This window comes from Melanostigma gelatinosum, assembly GCF_949748355.1.
Source record: "Melanostigma gelatinosum genome assembly, chromosome: 10".
NCBI classification, from domain to species: domain Eukaryota; kingdom Metazoa; phylum Chordata; class Actinopteri; order Perciformes; family Zoarcidae; genus Melanostigma; species Melanostigma gelatinosum.
In genome coordinates, this window is record NC_136643.1 from 21,595,283 (window position 1) to 21,598,974 (window position 3,692).

The window sequence follows — 3,692 nt, forward strand, 5'->3', positions numbered from 1 at the left end:
ATGAGGGTAAATGTACTTGTACAGTCTTCCGACCGCTCATAGCACTCTAACACTATGTCATCATTCATACATTGATGTCAGAGGCTACCATGCAAGGTGCCACGTGCCCATCAGGACTCTAAATAACATTCATTCCCATTCAGGGATCAATTTGGGGGTAGGTTTCTTGCCCAAAGACACATCAACATGGACTAGTGGAGGAGGGGATCCCATCCCACGATTGAAGGACGACGCTGCACTACCTGCTGAGCTGAGCTGAGTCTGAAGATGATCAAAGTGTTGTTGTGAGGTGACATATTTCCGACAGTTTTTCTAAACATATCTAAGTGGTTTTGAAGCCTTGTTTTGTTAATGTCGTCGCAACAGACGGGGAAAAAAATGTGGGCACGAAAGACACGAACAATTGAAATAGAATACTTTGAAAGTCATGCCAAGTGACACGGTAATTCTTTTAAATGTGTGTCCATGCACACGAACCAATAGATTCAAATTGTGTGACGATTCCACGAGCTGCCGTGACGCTGTGTTGATATTTTGCACTTGACAATATGTTTATGTTGAATGCTGAGTCTGTTTTTATGAATAAATATCAACAAGACTAGATTACTGGATCCATGCTCGCTTTTTAACAAGACTGTTTTGCCTGTATGTTAGCTGCTGAACTCATTCATACTGGGATTGACCAAACTGAAGGTTTGTCAAACTGCACAAATACCCATGGGATTGGGAAAATAGTCTTAATGTCTTTCCATATACCTAAAAAAAATGTATCCCGTAAAACCACTCAGGGTGTAATTTGTTGAATAAATGGACCAATAAAGTAGGATATCTCAAAATATGAAGGAAAATTTTAAGTAAATATTTGCTGTATATCACTATACAGCCAACCTGTAGTGAGGTCATGGCAGACCAAAATGCTTGGATGTCTTTTCAATCACAACAGTAATAAAATCTTTGAAAGACAAGTAGTGCCCAAAGGGATATTTAGGTATCAGACAGTACTGATCTGACACTCCACGTGCAAGTGTTGATGCTCACGGAGCAGATAATGAATTATGTCTTCTGTTGTTGAATGTCGTTGTTACTGAATGTCGTGGCTCACACACACATTTGTTTGCCCTTCGGCGCCTCTCCAACAAGTGAGTGTAATGCAGGTGATGTTTCTCTTTGAAAATGACCTCATGCCTGGCATCAAACACAGCATCGTTCAAATGTTAAGTTTAGTGCGGCCAGAGCTGGTAAACACACTTTGCATAGATTTATTCTCCAACAACTCTTCAGGGAACATTCTTGTGTGAATGTTTGGGGGAAGAATGTTTTTGTGGTTTCAAATATGTTCGAACCAGTTCAGTTACCCTTGTTTGACACAATTTCCAGATTTGTTTACAGGGTGACGTCATGGTTAAGGATGCCTTTACATTTATAAGTATAGATTGTGCATCAATGCTTTTCAGAGACAACTCATCACTATAGGATTTACACAAACCTAAGTGTGGAGCAATTTATTTTGATCAAGGGCTGCCATGTTAGTCAGTGATGGAGGTAAAGTTCCAAGTAGTGTCTCTCTGCAGCACTTCTCTGCTTTTGTGTTTGATTTGGATGCATGAACAATGTGAATGTCAGCCTGGGCAGATCATTAGACAATGGGCTCCTGGGTATTAGACATGCCCAGGTTTAGCCTCTTTTTGTTGTTGTTTTCTGTCTTTTTGTAGTCGTTATGCATTTATTTGTCATTTTGTGAGTCTTTGTGGTCATTATGTGTCTTTTTTTGATTGTTTTGGATCTCTTTGAAGTCATTTAGTGTCCTGTTTTAGATGTTTTGTGTGTTTTGATGTAATTTTTGTCTTTTTTTGTGTGTTTTCATGTGTCTTTGCCGTTGTTTTGTGTCTCCTTGTGTTATTTTGTTTCTCTTCGTGGTCATTTTGTGGCACATTTGTCATTGCTGTGCTTCTCATAGTCATTTTATGTTTATAAATGTAAGTTTCGTCCTGGTAGGTATGTGTCTCTTTGAGTGACATTTTGTCGATGATGGCCAGGAGGACCGCCTGACACTTTTGGCCCCTGTGGCACCAGGATGACTCTGTTTTTAACATAACTGTGACTTCTTCATATCTCTTAACAGAGAGCAGACTGACCAGTGTGGATACACTTCGCAGATGGATATATTAACCATGAATTAATTAATGAAATAAACGTTACATACCAATTTAAGGATGATAATGGGATACAAATGTAAGTAGATAGGCCTATACACCAAATCATTAATTATGTTGGTCAGTGTTTGGACCTATTATACATGGCTGCTGAGAAGATTAAAGGAAAACTAGTTATAAATAGCACTCCAAATGGACTAGTGGAGAAGAAGCGCACAGGAACCAGAATAGTACGTCTTATAGTTATACCTGTAGAACAGCACGAGAACTGAAAGAAAGAAAAACAGCCCTCGTGATTGGATCACTTATTGGCTTTCTTATTGGCTGGCTTGGCTGTCAGTCCGGGCTGCACTTGCTGGTTCGTTCAAACCCATGACTTAACGCAGGGCGACAAATCTGTTTCCTATGCACCAGCCGTAACATTGTGTCGCAGCGTGTCCCTGCTGAGGCGCTGACAGAGCATCTGTTGGAATACAAGTTCACTCTGAAAACCCCGCGCCGTCCTCGACCCCCCGCCGCCCAGCAGCCAACGCACGGAGCAACTAAACGTGTAAATGGAGTTTCAATCGTTGTCGTGACTGTTCTTCACCGCCTCTCACCCCGCACAAGACTGCGTTGAAGTTGCAGCATCCAAACACCACCGCGGCTCTCTCCTCTGCAGTCATGGGTACCGTCCTCTCCATCTCCCCGACGGAGAAGAAGGCGTCTATTATGGACGCCGAGCTCGCCAAAAACGACAAGAGCCTCAAACGGCCCTCGATGTTCGTCTCTCTCTCCTGGAAGAAGCTGGTGTCCAATTCGGCCAAGAAGAGTGTCAAGAAAGTGACCCCGAACCCCATGCCCGCGCGCGAGGTCCCGTCCGGACAGGTGGCTCAGCTCAACAGTGAAAACATCAGGAAGACGCACCAAACCGAGGAGAAGAAACCCAAAGCGCCGATCCCGGTCCCGGTGCCCACGGTCCCCACGCAAAACAACGACGCAATCGTCCAAAACGGGAGGATTTCCACGGTCCAGCAGCTGCCCAGCAGCCTGTCTGTGGTGTCACCGAGGCGGATAGTTATCCAGGCTTCAACCGGGGAGCTGCTTCGCTGTTTGGGGGACTTCATGTGCCGCAGGTGTTTTAAACTGAAAGAGCTGAACAGCGGAGAGGTGATCCTCTGGTTACGCAACATCGACCGGACTCTTTTGATCCAGGGCTGGCAGGACCAAGGCTTCATCACGCCGGCCAACGTGGTGTTCGTGTACCTGCTGTGCGAAGACACGATAGCGGACAGCATCGACAGCCCGGCGGAGCTGCAGGGCACCTTTCAGACTTGCCTTTACCTCGCCTACTCCTACATGGGCAACGAGATCTCCTACCCGCTCAAGCCGTTCATGATCGAGTCGAACAAGGACGTTTTCTGGGAGATGTCGCTCCGGATCATCAACAGGCTGAGTGCCAAAATGCTGCAGCTGAATGCGGACCCGCACTTTTTCACCGAGGTCTTCCAGGACCTCAAAAACCAACGAGATCCGAGCGAGGCGAACCTGGACCGCTGA

At 45.2% G+C, this 3,692-nt stretch overlaps 1 protein-coding gene across 1 annotated transcript; it reads left to right on the forward strand.

Moving 5' to 3' along the window:
* Positions 1-2,816: 2,816 nt before the first annotated feature.
* On the forward strand, positions 2,817-3,692 carry LOC306783251 (cyclin-dependent kinase 5 activator 1-like; the record flags this gene model as incomplete). The annotated part of the gene is made up of 1 exon (XM_079276824.1): positions 2,817-3,692. One exon carries the CDS (start codon positions 2,817-2,819, stop codon positions 3,690-3,692), a length of 876 nt encoding a protein of 291 aa, XP_079132950.1.